This window comes from Sycon ciliatum, chromosome 7 (genome assembly GCF_964019385.1).
Source record: "Sycon ciliatum chromosome 7, ocSycCili1.1, whole genome shotgun sequence".
Taxonomy (NCBI): Eukaryota; Metazoa; Porifera; class Calcarea; order Leucosolenida; family Sycettidae; genus Sycon; species Sycon ciliatum.
The window spans coordinates 7,921,315-7,939,484 of NC_088649.1; the positions used below are offsets into that span (position 1 = coordinate 7,921,315).

At 45.0% G+C, this 18,170-nt stretch overlaps 1 protein-coding gene and 1 long non-coding RNA gene across 3 annotated transcripts in view; one reads left to right on the top strand and one right to left on the bottom strand.

Annotated features, from left to right (window-relative positions):
• Positions 1–1,178: 1,178 nt before the first annotated feature.
• LOC135820885 (protein mono-ADP-ribosyltransferase PARP15-like) lies at positions 1,179–12,867 on the bottom strand. 2 transcript variants are annotated; one of them, XM_065333934.1, is made up of 9 exons: positions 12,298–12,867; positions 9,855–9,982; positions 7,698–7,912; positions 6,921–7,268; positions 6,128–6,235; positions 5,485–5,694; positions 3,678–3,824; positions 2,083–2,170; positions 1,179–1,685 (listed from the first exon to the last, which is right to left on the bottom strand). In XM_065333934.1, exons 3-9 carry the CDS (start codon positions 7,785–7,787, stop codon positions 1,552–1,554), a joined length of 1,125 nt encoding a protein of 374 aa, XP_065190006.1. In that variant the 5' UTR covers positions 7,788–7,912; positions 9,855–9,982; positions 12,298–12,867; the 3' UTR covers positions 1,179–1,551. The 2 variants fall into 2 exon arrangements, with proteins under 2 accessions (XP_065190006.1, XP_065190005.1); XM_065333933.1 differs by having other exon boundaries at positions 7,698–7,915; positions 12,298–12,866.
• A 4,655-nt stretch (positions 12,868–17,522) lies between these two features.
• The window catches only part of LOC135820889 (uncharacterized), a 3,936-nt gene continuing 3,288 nt past the window's right edge, over positions 17,523–18,170 (top strand). The window contains exon 1 of the long non-coding RNA XR_010554216.1: positions 17,523–18,040. This is a non-coding gene — a long non-coding RNA (uncharacterized LOC135820889). The remainder of the gene's footprint in view (positions 18,041–18,170) is intronic.

Consider the following 18,170-nt stretch of genomic DNA (forward strand, 5'->3'; position numbering starts at 1 on the left):
GAAGGTTCTGGAAGCTGTATGTATTCGTGTGCATAATCCTGTTCTTTGTAAACAAAAGAAGCATGTAGTCGCGCTAAAGTTGTTCTCGTAGCTGGTTATCAGATGTAAATGTTGTGTCATGTTGCACTGTATCACCTCTTGCTTTGTGGCTGCACTCAGTTATATACGTTAGCACTATGTTTGACACCTATTATGTAATGCTGTAGCACTTCCTTTGTTGTTCACACTTTTAATTAATTATGCTGTTATAAAATGTTCTATTTTTGTACACAGTACCCTCAGTTCCGATACTATTTTCTTATTTTGTTAGGGATTTCCCAACAGGCAATGTTGCCTTTTTACTGGGAACCCTAAATGAGACTTTGTGTGAGCGCGAAACAAAGCAGGCGACTCGGCCAGGCGACAAGATGGAGGCAGCGCATTCCATCTGTCGGCACCAAGATACGCAATGGAATGGAAACCATACCGGGAGTGGCAGGCAGGCAAGACAAGAGCAGCTGTAGCTTGGCCCCGGGTTGTGGCAGCAGAATGTGGGCCAGTGCAGCGGGGAGTGAATTGGAGGCTGAGAAGTGGGCTAGATAAACCATGCAGACAGCGAAAGACAAAGACGTATTGCTTGAAATTTAAGCGTTGCTCTAGTGTGTAGATCTTGGTGTAAGCGTACAGTGTCTCAGTGGGAGTTCTGCGGTCAAGGGCAAATATTCTTTTAAGACTAGTACGGCTGGCTGTGATCAGCTGGTTGTATGAACGGTGAGATAGACAGTTAATGTAGGCAGAGCTAGCATACTCAAGGGTGGATTGAATAATAGATAGATAGAAAAGACGACGCGCTCTGTGGTTCAGGAATCCCAGGTTATGTCTTAAAAAAAGGAATTTTTTAAAGACCGGGGCATGCATGCAGGGCGCGATAGTGCGGGTTCGAATCCCAGGTTATGTCTTAAAAAAAAGGAATTTTTAAAGAATTTATAACATCCCTATGCTTTTTTTTGTCTAGGTCATCAAGGCAAAAAAGCATAGCGTAGGGCCCTGACCTTCCAAGCTCTCTCGTAGATGTTTTAGAACTAGGTGTGAGGTCGTCGATCAGGTCATGGAATGTCTCAATATCCTGTTCAGTTTTGCGCCTTGTTGTCGCACTACCGGTATCTGACTCTATAATGGTCACCTTGGTGGACTGTTAGTCATAACTAGTAACTTGAATGTTCTTTTTCTGTGAACATAGAATATAGAGTAATATATCTTTTAAGTGAGCATTGGTTAATAATTGCCTGGTCCATATTTCCATCAGACCTGTGAAGACTGCATTTTCACAAAGATAAAAATAGTAGAAAACCTAAAGGCAAATCACGTTGAAAAAACCTGAAACCACTCTTATCCGGTATACAATGTAATGACAAAAAATATGAATATTTTGAGTAGAGGAACCTACTTTACTTGCTTAGATCAGCAATTCACGGCAGCATTATGGCGGTCACCTGACATGCGCCCCCTACAAGCCATGCATCCCTAATGGCATTAACCTCTGCCTATCACACTGCAGCAACCAGCAGGCACTTATGCAGCACATTCATGCTCTTCTCCTTGGCTGTACGTGATTAGGTAGAATGGATACGCCTGGCAGTTGTTGTAGACCATGTAGACACGTGTTCCCTTGGTAACGCCGTTCACTGTGTCATAGCGGATGTCACCTGAATAGAAAGAGAACCGCGAGAAGAGAAGTCGTGCATTGATGATGTAGCAAACTGAGATGGCAGGCGTGTATGTGTGTGTGTGTGTGTGTGCGTGTGTGTGTGTGTGAGTGTGTGTGTGTGTGTGATTACGCACGTGCGTGCGTGTGTGTGTGTGTGTGTGTGTGCGTGCGTGTGCGTGTGAGCTTGCAAATGTGTATTTGAGTGTGAGAGATTCAGATGTCAGATAGAGACAGTAAAAGAGAAAAGTGAAAGACACTGTAGCAGCGACTGAGAAAAGGAGACATACATATGCACAAGTACAACATACATGGATGATGTGATTGATAGATAGAAAGAGATTTGAGCTGGAAAGACGTTTTGGTATGGGTAGCACACTGATGAACGAAGTGCTTACCAAAGGTTGCTGAGGACTCTGCTGGTTTGAGAGGAGGTACACGGATAGTCCTGTCTTTTTTCAACTGAACACTGTCGCCAATAAGGACCTGGGCGGGCAGTGACAAAAAGGGGAAAATAATACAAACCATGATAACTACACCATAGCTCAGTGGTTAGAGCATCGCTAGCTACAAGCGAGGGTCCCTGGTTCGAGTCCTGGTGGTGACAGTCAATTTTTTCTTCAGACTTTTCCCGTTTGTCTCTTTCCCTCAAACTAGTGAAGATTTTATGACTTGGGGCTCCCCGCGTGCTAGAGTGTACGTGAAGTGTGTGGGTACAGTGAGGGCTGCGTCCCACCCGCCTGTGTGGATTCACAGGAAGTGTGAGCTACGAAGTCTGAAGAAAATGTTGAACAGTCTCTGCTGGGATGACGACTACACCATAGCTCAGTGGTTAGAGCATCGCTAGCTACAAGCGAGGGTCCCTGGTTCGAGTCCTGGTGGTGACAGTCAATTTTTTCTTCAGACTTTTCCCGTTTGTCTCTTTCCCTCAAACTAGTGAAGATTTTATGACTTGGGGCTCCCCGCGTGCTAGAGTGTACGTGAAGTGTGTGGGTACAGTGAGGGCTGCGTCCCACCCGCCTGTGTGGATTCACAGGAAGTGTGAGCTACGAAGTCTGAAGAAAATGTTGAACAGTCTCTGCTGGGATGACGACTACACCATAGCTCAGTGGTTAGAGCATCGCTAGCTACAAGCGAGGGTCCCTGGTTCGAGTCCTGGTGGTGACAGTCAATTTTTTCTTCAGACTTTTCCCGTTTGTCTCTTTCCCTCAAATTAGTGATGATAACTGTAGGATGGCTAATTGTTGCTAGTACAATGTTATGCGTTTTCTGAATCAGGACCAGTTTATGATGAAGATTTTAGGTTTATAAATGCTGACTACTACTTTACTATACTTCACTACTTGCAAAATTTCGATTGCCGCGACAAAACATTAGCGAAACCACTCCTTTCATTAAAATCGCTACACTATCGCTAGCGCTGAAATGTTGTATTTCTCGCCGGCCAAGCGCAGCGGCCAACTACCCTTCACTTCGTGTGTTGTCGCTATTGCTGTCTATGTGTATGTGTATGCCAGTATATGTGGAGCGACAATAGCCGTTTACAGTAATTAATTAAGACTGGTTACTGTGCTACACAACGAAGATAGAGAGAAGACACAATCGGTGAATGATGGCAAGAGCCTCACAAACTTAAGAAGCTGAACTGCTGGTGCGTGAACGTGTTTCCTCTCGACTTAAAGGCGGTGCAGTCCCTCTGCCTCGATTAAACAGATCATTGTTGTGCTCCTTCCAGCTAGACAAAACCTACTACAGACAGTGAAGCCAATTTGTTGATCATCATGTGATCATGCCTAGGGCTTCTTGATGCCATATATACATGTCCACTGTACGGAGACATTGAACCAGTTTGCCATGCGGAAAGATCAAAAGGAAGGCAATGTACAACACAAACACAAACGCATACGAAAATACAAACCCACGCGCACATACAAACACACACACGCATACACACAAGAACACATGCACATAAACGCACAATCAGATCCCTTACCTGAGCAAGAAATACTTGCTTCTTGCCATCAGGCAGTTTATGGGCGAAGGCGTTAGAATACTTGGCCTCAGTAGCAAAATAGTTTGCTTCTCCCCAAATTCCCTTCGCCGAGAACCGCATGTCAAATCCGACTTCACTCTTGAATATCTGCAGTACAAAAAGAGTGAATGATACTTAGCCTGTAGAAATCTTGAAATTGAGTGATTGGTAATTATTGGAAAGGTAAATGAAACTCAGGCCGGCATAGTGTGCTGGTTTTAGGCCATGATTGAGAAACAGAAGGTACCAGGCTCAAGTGCTGCTTGGAAGCGGAAGGAATTTTTCAAGCCCTGCTGCGACCCACAGTTAATTTGGAACTCGTGGTTTGGCACGAGGGTAAAATGGATGCAGTTAATGGGAGTTTGGTTTTTTATCACCTTGTGGTAGAGCCGATCTACTCAACTCGTTTAGGCACTGCATCTGCGCCATGATCCTATAGGGTGGTGGTGTTCCTACGGATGCGGAAAACTCGGCTTCCAGCCGAGTCTCTCGCGAACAGTGAAACATATTTTCAACTCGGTAAGAGTATTCAGTATTAAGCTCCGCTGGATTTTCGGATTTTTTCGTTCCAACGAAAAAAGGTTTCAGATCTGTTCTGGAAACTTTTTTCCTAACAATGAAGCTGCAGGAAGCCTCACTTCTGCTACTAATTTTGTTTCAAGTTGTAATATTAAGTTACTTTCCTTCATTTAGATCATTTAGTTGATTATCGATCAAGAGTCCTAGAAAAGCCAGACCTCTTTCATTTAGGCATCTAACGTGGAGCTTTAGAAGTCAAGTGAATGACATAGAAGAATTGCTAGTGATGCTTGGCTTACCAGGTGATGCATCTCAGCTCACCAGCCAAAGGCTGCCATACACTGTAAGAAGCACTTACGGTGAAAGAGCAGTGCAAATTCCCCAACAAACTTTTCGGTCCGCATACTAGAGTAGGGTAAAATGGAAATGTAAAGATAAACCATAGCCAATTTTGATGATTGGAACGAACAGTGTTAGAGACCTTCCGCTTCATCAAGCTCCACACAGTGATGGAGATGCTTATATCCTCACCCAGGTCGTCTTTTCCTCCCTATCCAGAGCTACTTATCAAATCCGAGATTGGTCTCCTGAAATCTTCACTCAAGTTGAGAAGTGAACCCATAACCTCAAGTTTGGAAGGCCTATGGTCTAGCTAAATTGCCACCCACGCACCTACATACTACACTAGTAGAATATCCAGTAACTTGATATCGGATATACAGTAACGTGAAATCGGATATACAGTGCCTCACCTCCCGTAAACCTAATAATGCAGCTTGATTTGCAGCCAAATCTCTTCTTTTATTGTTGTTGATTTGCACTTGTTTTTTGTTGTTGTTTTTGCCATGGCTGGCTATAATCGCCCTCACCTCCTCCTTGATTGGCCTTGGCCACGAGTGTGTGTGTAATAATAATAACCTACACAAGTTCACACTGTTACCGAAAGCGATGCTTCGGTTGACAAAAATGTCCCGTCATTGTGAACTTGTTTTGTAGGCTCCTCTTCACGAGTTGAGCAGTTTCCGATCCCAGCAACAACTCCAAGTACCTTGGCTATACACGTAGTAATGCTTCCGTCCCTTCACGAAGGTACAGCGCACTGAAAATTCATTGTTTAAGTTTCCGTTGCTGGAAGACAACACAAAATCAAGGCAGCTGCGGTGTACGAGATCCAGTTTACTGTGACGTTTGTAGAGAATCAGTTGCCTTTATAATAATACTTAGGAAAACCACGTTAAATACGCCCTACCTTTTCTGGAGCTGTGGTTCGTGTGCCGTGAAACAGAGGCTTGTCTTCTACAGCCTTTCCGTTCTTCTGTCTCAGCATCTCCCTAGTTTGGCAATATCGCGTCCACAGGAACTTGTTCTGAATACGCTCCACATGATGAATGCGAGCTGATGGTAGGGAGTGGTGCAGAAGGGTTTGGACTAGATGATATTCATCGCCACTTGAATTCACCTGCATGAAGGCAAGAATAAATTGTTTGTGCGTGTAGTGTATGCGCAAAGGGCACTCATCATTAGTTTGGCACCAAATACTGGCAATAACATGAAACTTACACGTACAGTATGGGCCAAAGAAATCCTACCAGGGAGTCAAAAGTAACGCTGTCTTTCTACTTCGATTACATCATGCATGTTCCGAAAATCTCTAATCTTGACAAAGTGGTTTCATATCCTATCGCATGACCATACTGGGTAACCATATTGGTTCCAATCCCACTCACGCCTTACATCTATCTATAGGTCACATGATATCGGCCATGTTGGTTCAACTGTTCACTTGGAATTATCACTTTCCGTACAAGTTCCGGTACATGACAAAAATACGTGGAACCAATCTTTATCTCCGTTAAGACTGTCACCCTGAGCACTTCAAATTCACAACTCACCTGTTTCAGTTCCAGCTGTGTGTCCTGTGGTTCCCACTCTTCAGGCACTGCATACTCACTGGAAAGCACTGATTGCTTCCCTGAAGCCGCTGCAGCCGCCTTGTACAACTATGGCACGACGATCCAAACAAATGGAATTGCAGGTCACCCAAGGACATATTGCATTTCCCAGATCATAAGCAGTACTAGAGTATGGGCCACACTGTCACCAAATACAGACATCTATGCCATTCACCACCTGCGCTATGACCATCGTGGAATAAGCCGCACCTAAAATGTATTGTCTACCCATGCGTCTACACAAAAACGCACCAGCAATCCATTAGGACTTGTCTCTCCGTTATTTTCAAATTTTGAGAAGAAGGGAACAAAAACGTTCAAAATTTGAGACATGTCCTACTTAGCTGGTGATGCGTTCTTGTGTAGCTGACTTCGTGTTAGTGATATTTTCTACGTTGTTCTTAGTTTCCATGTGGCACTCTTTTGTATTTATGTCCATTCAGAGAAAGGATAATACAGTGTTTTTGTAACAGGCGGAGTTACAATAAGACTCTGTACTGACAATTCGCTTTTCCCATTCCTTCACCATAGCAATGAGATCGCACCGAGCGAAGAAGAACGTATGCCCAGTGGTTCTCTAGTCTGTTGTCTCTTTTCTCCGTTCTTATCTACTCTCATTTCTTTAATACTTCTTCCATATATTATTTATTCAATACTACAAAACCTTGTGTTCTGCAAGTGGGAGGGGACTACGTTTAGCCGGGAGTTAACATTTTCATTCCAATGAACCTACTTGCAAAGGATCGACAGTGCGTAACATTTCAAACGCCATTGTTAGAAGTTCATCCTGCATCATATGGAATGGGATGGTCCGTTGCTGTGTCTCCGCGCAAAGCTGTTCAAGGCCTTCTCGCACCTGAACAACGTCATCGAACTGCCCAGTCAGTGAGAGAGATGGACCGTTGGACTCATCCCCGCACCCTTGTGCGGCCGCTGTGGGCTGGGATTTATGCACACGCACGTTGTGACGCATGGCCATAGCATTGATCCTGGTCATCTCATTGCACGTTATGATGTAGCCAAGAAACTTGGACGGGAAATTAAACATGACGTGACATGGAGCATCGTCCTTTGGAAGTGCCTAGAAAGTAAACAAAAAAACATATTTTTATCAAGCCGAGCATCATTACATTGCAGAAACTGTACAGTCACCTATAGGCCTTTGCGGATAATGCCGGCAGAAAATTGTCAGAATTCGGTACTTTTTCTTGTAAGTTTCATGCATGTTTGGTGTGTGGATAAAGAAAGGGTTCAAAATTCGAGGAATTGCCCGCCATGAGATTTGTATGGTTCTGCCAATTTCACTGCTGTTCGAGCAGAATCTGCCAATTTTGGAGCATTGTCCGCACACCCCTAGTCACCTATGTGTGGTGGTGTGTGTGCATGTGTGTTTGTGTGTGTGCCCATGCATGCGTGTACGTCTACCTGCATCCAAGTGTGTGTAGAGGTGCGAGTCAGGACATGCACTCTAAATTATTTCTTGTCCTTTCTAATTTGCATGTGCCCCTACCGATAATGGACCTGAGTATCGATCCTGCTGCCTTGCAGAGAGTGACGTCTCTTTTTTTGACCGGCTTCTGCGACGCATGGAGCGAGGCATAGTGCAATGTATAGTTTCGGAATCTTGGACTGAACTTTGAGAATAAATCTTCGAGTCACTTTCAGTGTAGCATGACTGTGGCCTGGCACGGTGCCGAGAGTCTTGCACACTGGACGAACTGTGTCCTGCTGCAAGCAAAGGAATAACAACAACAAAAAGACACACACACATTCATACATCAACACACTTAAACATAGGCTTTTATTTTTGTTGGTTGGAGGAAAGCAAATCAGCATACGAAGCAAAGAAGCCAAATTTTTTCGACTAGGCATTTCATTCCATTACTCTTCAGGTCGAATACAATGGTGATTAACAAGGTAGTAAGCAAGTCCTTATAACTGGCACTTTTTGGCGGGCAGAGCATTGACAAAAATAGCACTTTAAAAATAGCCCTAGTGGCGCCAACAGCATAATTGGCGGTCAGAGCATGGACCAAAATAGCACTTTAAAAGATAGCGCTAGTGGGGCCAACTACACAGTGAGACAATGAATATTACCAGTATCAGACAACAGTGTGGCCCACGGTACTACAATGTCAAAACTTTCGCACATACTTCTTTTGAACGCACAGCTCAGGCTTCAGCTTGGCAATGTACACTGCCTCCAGCACAGCAAGGTGAGATGTGTTGCTCGCACGCGCTTGAATGGTGAAGTGAGGGTGGTTGCAATGTTTGCAGACTGCACTTGGGCAGGCTAGTGACGACGTCAGGTGACGGAGTATCGCTCAGTCCTTCTCATTATCGCCATTGTCTATTGGTCCATTCCTGTGGTAGCTATTGTGCATCGCAGTTGGGCCGCTGGCGACTTCTCTGCCGGGCGAGAAGTCACACACTGCTCCACATGCCGATCCTGTATCAGCCGCTTGTACGGACAGTTACAGGAACAACAACACCGGTCAGGACAGGGAGAAGCCGAGCAGTCAAGGACATCACCGTCTCGGTCAACACAGGGTGAAGAAAATCAACACCGGTCAAACCACCAGCAACTGTCACATGACGAAGTGAACGGCTGCTTCTCCGCAACAACGCTCTGCAACAAGCGGAGCTACGCTCTTAGGCGCCCAAGAGTATTGTAGTCAATACATAGTGTGGACATTCTCTGCTATTTTGCATTTATATTCGCAAGGTGCTGGAAACTGTCAAGCACAACATTTCACAACTCTATGCTGATGATATTGCCTTCTTCATCATCGGACTGGACCTTCCTGCTATGTTACAGGACCTCCACCACGATCTTGCTGTCTTGGAGCTCAATGTAAATGAGAAGGCGCTCATCATGAACCCTGATAAGACCCAGTTTCTCATTCTGCCAAGAGTGCAGATAGCAAGGCTCTTGGCCTGTAAAGTAAAGGCTCTTACCACTACTAGCACTGCCAGATACATTGGTTCAGTGATAGATGACAATCCCACCTTCTAGCCAGAGGTTCAGAAATTGGGAAATCAATGTTTGCTAAAGTTACTGCCTTCCAACACGGTCGTAGAAAGTTAACCAGTGAACCGATTCAAAGAGAACATTTTACTTGTCTAATATTCAGTTCACTTTAGACTCGGCCAGTAGTGCTTACTTACACTGTTCTACATTGTTCAAGCTCAACTCTGTGCAAAAGAATTGTGACCGTTAGTCACATAGCAATGAAGAGAGTGTTTGGACTCGATCGTACCACGGCCACTGAACTAGTTCCTCACCCGGCATTTTGCAACGCCTCTTCTTCAATACTTTTACCTGCTTCGGGCAACTGCACCTGGTCACCAGGCATTCACGCGGGGCAAAGCATAAAAAGCCTTTTGTAGTTCTCCCAACGTATATAATGCAGCATGACGTGGGTTCTATTTCTCTTCTGGTGGTAGGCAGATTGATTTCTATTCCACTTCAATGTCGCCACGCCCAGTCACTTTTTCTGATCATAAGCATGGTTAAACTTCACCAAGTACACAGTAAAAACAGCAGTAGCCTGTTTGGACTCCCCTAGAAATAAAAATCTACTACCACCACTACTACATATTTGGTGTTTAGGAAGATGATGGTGATAAAGGTGAAACTCAGTGTGTTATAATTATGCTAACTAACCTGCGCATGCATTTTGTGAGGTAGGTTCCTGCGATTTGTCCCTTTTCGTCTGAAGCTCCTGTTGTCAGGGTGCTAAACCAGCCGGCTTGGCGGCCGAAGGTTGACTGAGGCGGCATGGACTGGTGTTGCTGCATTGGAGATGAGAAGACACGGCAGACAATGTGCACTCAGTCACACTGATTTGAAGTTTGTGAATGTCACAGCTTTCCACAAAAGCTTCTCACCTATCGAGGTTTTCTCCATAATGTCTAACCTGTATAAAATGTGAAGACCAATAGTTAAAAACTAAGATGGTCAATCAGGCAAATTTTGAAAAATGTAAATCTTTCGTGCCGTGGAATGTCTCAGTACTCCTTGTTAGTTTTGTGTTGACTTCCGCACATGTGACCATCCAAAATCTGGTTTAATTGGTGGACTCGATCGCATAACTTGTTCCACATATAACCATTTTGGCAATGGCTATACAGAAAGATGGAAAAATAAAGTTGAGCGAGAGGGAGGGAGAGGGAGAGACAGAGACAGAGACAGATATAGAAAGAGAGAGAGAGAGAGAGAGAGAGAGAGATGGAGGGAAAGGGAGAGTGATAGAGAGAGAAAGAGAGACAGATAGCCAGAGGGACAGAGAGAGAGAGAGAGAGAGAGAGAGATAGAGAGAGAGAGAGAGAGAGAGAGAGAGAGAGAGAGAGAGAGAGAGAGAGAGAGAGAGCGAGAGAGAGAGAGAAACGGAGAGAGAAACGGAGAGAAACTGAGAGGGAGAAACAGAGACAGAAAGACAGCGAGAGGGAGAGACAGACAGACAGACAGAGAATGAGAGAGAGCCAGACAGACCGAGAGAGAAGAGACAAAAACAGAAACCGAGATAGACACAGATAGACATGGAGTGACACGGAGAAAGAGATACAGTGAAAGACCGATAGAGGGAGACACACAGAGGGAGAAAGATCGAGAGAGAGAGAGGTAGTGAGAGCGAGAGTGAGAGAGGGAGTGAGAGCAAGAAAGGGAGAAAGAGAAAGAGAGAGAGTCGCTCTGTACAACTTTAAGCCTAGCAATGCCTGCAGATCTACGGCTGCACTATGTCTATCTTGGAAGTCACTCACTTGAACGTATTTCATTGCGCTGCACCGTATTAGGCAGGATATGTTTGTCTAAACAGTCCGATTGCTATCTATTGCATCACTCTCAGTCATAGTCATAACCTGATCTGGTATAACGGGTCACATAGCAAGTACACTTCACGAGCTGCATCTGCGCTATTATCCACAGAGAGTGCTGGGTGATCAAGAGTCATCTGTCCCTTAGTGATAGTTGTCGTGAGTTGTACAGAGATGATCTTTTCTCAGTTTTGGCAGATCTGTATTACACTTGGCTACTTTGGAAGCCTTATATATCCGTAAGTTGTCCCCTGAACTATGTGTTCAGCAGGAACATGTTTTGTCACTGCATTTTTTGGCGCCAATCCTCGTGAAATTGTCAGGAATTCTTCTCCTAACTGATGTTTTCAATATGTTTTAGCCATTTCTTCACCTTCACCCTGTGTTTGATCTGTTCTGCTGGATTTTTTTCCCACACGTATAGCGTGAGGTTCTCCATTTATGGTTTTGCTGTAGCTCTATAAATTGCTGCATTTTGACACTTTTTCCATTATTCCTTGCACTTACGCATGATGAGAAGGGAATGAAAGCATTCGGTTAACAAACTGGCTTACTTGCCTGTGTGGATTGCGTCGGTGCTGCCACCTTTTCTTTCGAAATAGGTTAAAAAATCGTAGTTTAGCAAGTATGCAGATATTGTGCAGGGAACCACACACCAACCTAGGGTACATTTATTTTAATAAAGGACTTTGCAACATTTAATTGTTACATGACTCAAGGCGGTAGCCACTGGATTGTATGTGGTCCGGCCAAAATGGATATTTGGGCAGAACATTAAGCAGCATTGCTGACGATAACCCCCTTGTTGCACCAATGGATCGACATTATCCAAAATGAGGTCAGGGCATACCCGTGTAGACCGGACAGACTGCTATGGCCCTATAACTCTATGGCAACTCACAATGATGTAGAAGATAGTCTTCCTCTCTGCTTATGCGGTGCTCAGTACTGTCATTTTCAGCGCTTCACTTTCTTGAATATATGTAAGAAACTGGAGATTTTCAGCTGCGAAAAACACTGTTCAAAAGGACTTGAATGCACCTTTAGTTGATCTCTCATCTGCTCAAACTATCGATTACCACACTCTGCGCAATGGCTTATGATTGCGGTGAGGTGGATTGTGAAGTGTTATGTCTACAGACATAACCATGAAAGGGATTATGATTGTTGAATTTTCGGCAACCATATACGTATACAAGGGCCAGTAGCAACTTGGTAAGTATAAGTGATTTTGATCACAGAAGATAGGCAAGGCGTGTACAATACTTCTAGGTTGTGAAAATTGAAATTACCTCATCTCCCCAGCTTGGTTGGCTTGGTGGCTAAAGTCAGAGCAATGGTCCAGGACTGGTTGGAGTGCTAGTAGTAGATCTACTGTGCTTGTGTTCTCAGGTGGATACAATGTACTAGCTAGGGCTAGTACCACGTCAAGCCGCTGCCATGTAGCGTCTCTCGGCCCTTATTCACAGCACACTTCTCAGCACTCAGTGCAGAGACTGCGCGTGGTGCCGTGTCGCGACCCGCTGGTTGGTCCTACGTCCCGGTATTGCTCGCAACCGTAACTGGGGATGCTGCATCCAAGGCATGTGCTGTGTCCAGGTCCACTTGGTAAGTCGATACGATGGTATCGACCTGCTCGCAACGATCACTTAGTCTTTCAAATGTTTCATTCATCCGTAGGCGTGCACATAACCATCACATCACCTCCCTGATCTGCCAGAGAACACAGAATACATAGAAGTGGCACTCCTTGCGATGCTGGAAAAGGCCCACTAACTTCGCAACGAGAAGCGCCAAACTAATCGCTTCGGAGTTCGCACTCTGAAATTGTGCGGCAGTAAAGGAAATGCGTGTATTTTCCAAACAGTAGCGTCTGCGGCAGGAATGCCTTAGGAGAGTCCCAAACAGGTCCCCATCCATTTGCTAGCTGTTCAGTGCAGCTATGAAACAAAACTAACTTTCAACATGATAAACTTTCAACATTCCGATCCGGGTTGGTGACAGGGTCCAGGAAATTGGCCGCTAAACAGTGCACTGCCGATGCAATGCAAAGTCATCATTCAAATCACTAGACATTGCCATGGACCATTTTGACACGGAGAGAAAGTTGGAATACGCACTGCTCAAAGAAATCCCATCGTGCGAGTCACTCGGCTTTTTGGCCCTCCACATGCACCAGTCTAGTGCAGAATCACAGTGGTCGTGGTGCATTGCATGTTGCACGGTGCCTAGCCTAGCACGTACTTGATAAATAAATCGGATTTCATGAAGCCGGGCTGAGTCGCTCCAATGTTCTAGTACAGTCACGTACAATGTCCACTCATATCTCCATTATTCGGACATCCAAGTTACCCGGTTACGACACCTCGATCGACGGGGCAACATGTAGATGATCTGTAGTAGAAATATTATACATGTACTACTATAATACTATACTATACTAATAATACTAATCCTCATCTCATTTATCTTTGCGTGCTTGCTTGCTTGTATTGCTGAGGGAACATAATAATTATGCTGGTTTGTTTTCGTGGGTCCCCATGGTGCATGGGCCACGCGTACTCATCCGGCGGATATGTGTGAATAATAAGAAGAGGTTGGCGCCACTACGCCGATATTTGGGGAATTGTGCGGGCTCCCTACATGGTCCGCGAGCTCGCGGTTTTCCTGCCGACTAGATTTCTCACTGGACTAACTCACGACTGCCATCCGGTGCGCACGAAAAGTCCATCGCACCGTCCACTCGTCAAACAGGTCAACGGTAGCACTACAACTGCCTAATCCTCAAACCTAGCGAAGCAATGAGAATCGATTCTAAAACATTCGATCCTTTGGCTGCATTTTCATAGTTCATAGTTGCTTCCCCTTCCACATCAATGCAGTTCATTCATTCATTTTGCGCAGCTAAGAGCATGCACGAGGGCTGGAAGTGTTTGCATATGGAATTAAACCACTGCCCGTGGAGTAGGAGAGTTCTGAGACTATACTAAGTACTAATAAGGAAGAGTACATGTGTTAAGAGTAAGAGTTATGAGAAACTTCCCGCCACTTCAGCAAAATAATTATTATAATCCCCGTAGCTATTGCAAGATCATAACTTGAAGCAACATTGAAAAAATGAGTATGTATGAGAAGTGTATCGGGGGAATGCATGCAGGGCGATAGTGCGGGTTTGAATCCCAGGTTGTCTTAATAAAAAAATTGGAGAAATGAAAAACTTATAACATCCCTATGCTTTTTTTGCCTAGGTCATCAAGGTGGTAGACGGTGTCGTATTACCGTCGAATGCAAAGAGAAAGTTTCATGTACCCAATCAATGAAAAAAACCCACATTTCCACCAGTTCTAATAACATGCATGAAGAGCTAGCTAGGCAAAAGCATAGCGTACGACCCTGAGCTTCCAAGCTTTGTCGATAAATTAACGCAATAAATAGAGTAAGCTGCGCCCTCAGTACAAACACCATTAGCAAGTCTTGCTTTCATGTATAATAAGTATTAATTGTTACTTGAACGTTTTTGTGGCCATCTATTCAGAATGATTACTGGCAAAAAAAAATAATTCAAAACTCAATGTAAAAACGAACAATTCAAGTAGTAACTTAGAGCTGGAAGAAAATCATGCAAATCAACGCTAGAAGGTGACAACAAAATTAGGGCTGAAACAATTCTACCATACTCGAGTATTCGTTGTTTTTTTAATTAATCGTACTCGGAATAAATCAGAGTACTTGTTCATACATAGTACATGCATTTACCACAGAAATCGGCAGTTTCAGAGCAGCAGTTGGCAGATATTGATGTGCAGACTGTGTGGTGAACATTTGCTCACGATTAGAGAGAGAACACACAATTCCCCAAGTATCCCCAAAGTCGCACCGACCTCTTCTTAGTTTTGTTGTCCCCAGGACGGGCTTGCGAATTAGATGGTTTGGAGGCATCAACGTTGCGAATGGCGAGCGGTTCTCGGCTCTTGTTCAGCACCTCCGTCAGCGACACTGACTCACGCTGCTATCTGGTGTTAACGAGGTGTTTGTCTCGCTGGAAACGGAGCGGCTCTGTATGTTTGTATCCCTGGTGAAGTTTGTGCCTGGAGACCACCATATGAGTGGTGCTCTTAAGGCACAATCTTCCTCAGCCTACTCAAACTCAACTGATGAGGGGTGAATTCCCCGAAACACTGTGTATTGCAATATTGGGAGAGAGTGGTGCTTTCTTCCAGATTTTGACGAGTGGACGGTTCAATGTACTTCTCGTGTGCTCTCGATGGCAGTCGATGAGTCAGTCAAGTGTAAATTCAAGTCGGCAGAAAAAGCGCGAGCTCTCATATATGGAGCAACACACAATTTTCTAGATGCTGTTTGTACAATTGTAGTGCGCACTGTCATAAACTTTCAAGTCTGAGTAACCTTTGTGCTCCGGGGTGACTTCATGTATAGCTTATAGATTCTTCCACAGTCCATTTCAAAACTATAGACGCGTACCTAGGCAAAAACCGTTATGCCAGCATCTATACCACATACAATCTGTCATCACTTTGTGCATAATTGTTTCCAAAAATTAATTGGGCGTCTTTTATCCAATCGTGGACCAGGCAGGCACAGTGGGTTGGTGAAAGACCATGATTGAGATACGAGAGGTACCTAGTTCAAGGCCTGCCTGGGAGCGGTTTTTCCAGCCGTGCTGCTACCCACAGTCAACTGGGAACTTGTGGCCAGGCACAAGGGGTACATGGATGCGGCTAATGGGGTCGTTCTCGGCACTTGTGCCAGTGGTTGTGAGACTTGTCCACTCACCCCCACCGTTAGGCACTGCATCTGCTGCTAGGTTTAACCGGGTGTTAGCGGCCGTCGTGAGTTCCCTTCGGGAACGGACACGATAATTTACTTTTTCTATTTATCCAATCGTTTAGAAACTATAATGATTGTGGAGCGGACCTGAGCAACAATCCTAAAACTATGTGTATGGTATTGATGGTATGGTATTGACTTAGTTGAATTTGCTATCTCAACAGTGAAATGTACAACTTGGGAAGATCCGAATACCATTCTCAAAAAGTTCCAGCCAAATTTGAAATATTTCAAAAACACTGCGCGTCTATAGGTTTGAAATGGACTGTAGGATTTTTGACAGACGCTGAGTTCTCACACAGTGTGGGATGAAATTGGCAGACAATTTTGCCAGCACTGTTGATTTAGACGATTAGGCAACACCACTTATGTGCACCTGCATCACCGAATGCGGATTGTGTATAAAAGCCCAGTGAACCGATGACTCTTGTTTTGAGAAAGCCCGACCCTTCCCGATGTTTGGATACTTTATGACAAGTGCCTTATTCGACTGGATGTGTGCATGTGTGTTTGCGTGATACTTGCGACATTTTACCCACTATCTTTTTAAAGTATTATCCGCCTGCGATCGCTTTAAAAACATTATAATATTATTATTATAATTATTATGAAGAAGAGGTTGGCGCTAGTAGGGGAAGAGTGTATTGCTCCCTACATGGGAGCTCGCGGTTTTCCTGCCGACTTGAATTCTCACTTGAGACGACTGCCATCCAGAGCACACGAGAAGTCCATCGAACCGTCCTCTCGGCAAACCTGCAAGAAAGCACCACTCCCTGCTCAATACGCAGTGTGTCGTGGACTTCACCCCTCATCAGTTGAGCTTGAGTAGGCTGAGGAAGATTGTGCCTGAAGAGCACTACTTATATTGTGCTCTCCAGGCACAAACATCACCAGGGATACAAACTGATACAGATGCTCCGTTTCCAGCGCTTTGTTGTCCCCAGCGTGTTGTGCCCATCGCGGGATTGCGAATTAGATGGTTTGGAGGCAACAACTTTGTGAATGGCCAACGGTCCTCAGCGCTTGTTCAGCACCTCCATGGTTAACGAGGTGTTTGTCGCGCTGGAACGGGAGCGTGTCTGTAAGTAGAGCTTTAGTTAGGTTTTCGAGAGTCCGGTACCAGGTCTCGAGGTGTCTTTTCTGCCTAGGTGGGCCTACGGCTGATAGAACTATGGGGAAAATACCAGCGAGAAACAAGTGGAACTATGATGAAAAGAGCTGCTGCCAAGAGGAGGATTGCAGATGAGCTGAATCTGTACGCAAAACAGCTATCCGGAGGTGATCAGGAAATGATATACACGGCCGCTATCGTTCACAACTCCAGCAAACTCAGCTGTGGAGACGCTCCACCAAGATCATACTAGCGGACAAAGAAATAGTAATTATTCTTGAAATTTTGAGCCATAAGCCGCGCACTGTGCGCTCAGCTCATCCAGAAATCAAAATTCCCGCTCTTCCTTCTGGGTCACGCGGGTCACTTTTTTTCGGCTTGCATGCACAGCATTTGACTGTGTGAATGCACAGGCGTTTCAAGTGACTGGTGCTGTCATGTAAACACGAATGTTTGTGCCTTGTGTGACTACCGCCTTAGCCATCCATGCCGCTCACGCTACTGTTTGGAAAATGCACGCATTTCGTTTGCTGCCGCATGATTTCAGATTGTGAACTCCGAAACGAATAGTTTGGCGGTTCTCGTTGCGAAGTCAGTGGTCCCTTTCCAGCCGCGCAAGGAGTGCTAGTTCTATATAATCCTGTGTGTGCCTGGCAGATCAGGCAGATGATATGATGATTATGTGCACGCCTGCGGATGAATGAAACATTTGAAAGACAAAGTGATCGTTGTGAGCAGATCGATAACGCCATATCGACTCTACCAGTGAAACGTGGACACAGCACATGCTGTGGATGCCGCATTCCCAGTTACGGTTGCGAGCACTACCGGGACGCAAGCCACCCTGCGGGTCGCGACACGGCATCACACGCAGTCTCTGCAGTGAGTGCTGCGCAGTGTGCTGTGAATCAGGGCCGAGACGCTACGTGGCAGTGGCTTGACGTGGTGCTAGCCCTAGCTAGTACATTGTATCCACCCGAGAACACAAGCACAGTAGATCTACTACTAGCACTCCAGCCAGTCCTGGAACATTGCTCTGACTTTAGCCACCAAGCCAGCCAACCTGGGGAGATGAGGTATGGTCCATTTTCACAACCTAGAAGTATTTACCACGCGGTGCCTATCTTCTGTGATCAAAATTACTTATACTTTCCCGTATCCGTTCAGCATATGCGAATCTGTGGGCATTTATCATGTACAAATTGC